General features: G+C 36.2%; 1 protein-coding gene across 1 annotated transcript in view; it reads right to left on the minus strand.

The window, feature by feature from the left end:
• Positions 1 to 1,267, minus strand: part of LOC106880038 (uncharacterized) — a 456,507-nt gene that overhangs the window by 75,577 nt on the left and 379,663 nt on the right. Inside the window, exon 175 of the mRNA XM_014929839.2 lies at positions 822 to 977. Within this exon, the coding sequence (XP_014785325.2) occupies positions 822 to 977 (156 nt within the window). The remainder of the gene's footprint in view (positions 1 to 821; positions 978 to 1,267) is intronic.

The following is a 1,267-nucleotide window of genomic DNA, read 5'->3' on the forward strand; positions in this document are numbered from 1 at the left end:
TATATATATATACATATGTGTGTTTGTGTGTCTGTTTGTACCCCCCACCATCGCTTGACAACCGATGTCGGTGTGTTTATGTCCCCATAACATAGCGGTTCGGCAAAAGGAACCAATAGAATAAGTACTAGGCTTACAAAGAATAAGTCCTGGGATCGATTTGTTCGACTAAAGGCGGTGCCCCAGCATGGCTACAGTCAACTGACTGAAACAAATGAAAGAATTTATATTGCAGTCTTCAACCATACTCTTTAAGGCCTGCATAATCTTGAGATCAAGATTTTATAGACATATCATTTCACCTTATGTTGTAACTGCTGTTCTTCCTCTCATATCATTTCGTAACTACTCCCCCTTCTATGATTTCATTCTGCTTTCTCTCTCCCTCCAGCTCTTTATATTTGCTAGCAATACAAAACAACCTCCATTAGCCAAACTTCTCTTGAGAAGGGGAGCAGAATTTTTTGCAATATCTTCCTGGTCATTGATTGCATACCCATGACTTTTTGCATATAATTCCTACAAGATATGATTATTACACAACTTTTGGCTTCCTGAAACAGCTGTTAAGTTAAAAATTAATTAATCTCTTTATATATATTTTTTGGTTTGTATTCTGTATATCTTGTGTGCTCCATGTAAATATATAGTAATAATAATGATTAATAATGAATGACAGTGATGAAAAATGAGAATGATACTGACAATATCAATTATAATGCTGTCATGATGATGATGATGATGATGACAATAATGATGATAATAATGATGACAAAGATGATGGTAATGACAACAATCATAGCCACATCAGTTAAACTTACTTTGATATCTTCAACACATGAGGTTATTACATTTGAAAAGCTCACATCCTTAACTTTCTCACAATATTGGCCTGACTTGCTCTGCCGAATGAAGTCCATGCAATACTTGCGAGCATTTTCTTCTGTGATTCCACTTGGTGTTGGCCATGTACCCTCCTACAAAAGAAAGAAGTAAATAATAAAAATATTATTAAGAAACCAAAAGACATAATTCAAAACTCTGTGAAAAATAAAGCAGTGTGGTACTAGAGGTTAAGAGAGTGGGATTAACAGTGAGGGGATAAGAGAATGGGATTAACAGTGAGGGGCGAAGAGAATGGGATTAACAGTGAGAAGTTAAGAGAGTGGGATTAACAGTGAGGGGCTAAGAGAATGGGATTAACAGTGAGGGGCTAAGAGAGTGGGATTAACAGTGAGAGGATAAGAGAATGGGATTAACAGTGAGG

The sequence above is a fragment of the Octopus bimaculoides genome, chromosome 22 (genome assembly GCF_001194135.2).
Source record: "Octopus bimaculoides isolate UCB-OBI-ISO-001 chromosome 22, ASM119413v2, whole genome shotgun sequence".
Classification (NCBI taxonomy): Eukaryota; Metazoa; Mollusca; class Cephalopoda; order Octopoda; family Octopodidae; genus Octopus; species Octopus bimaculoides.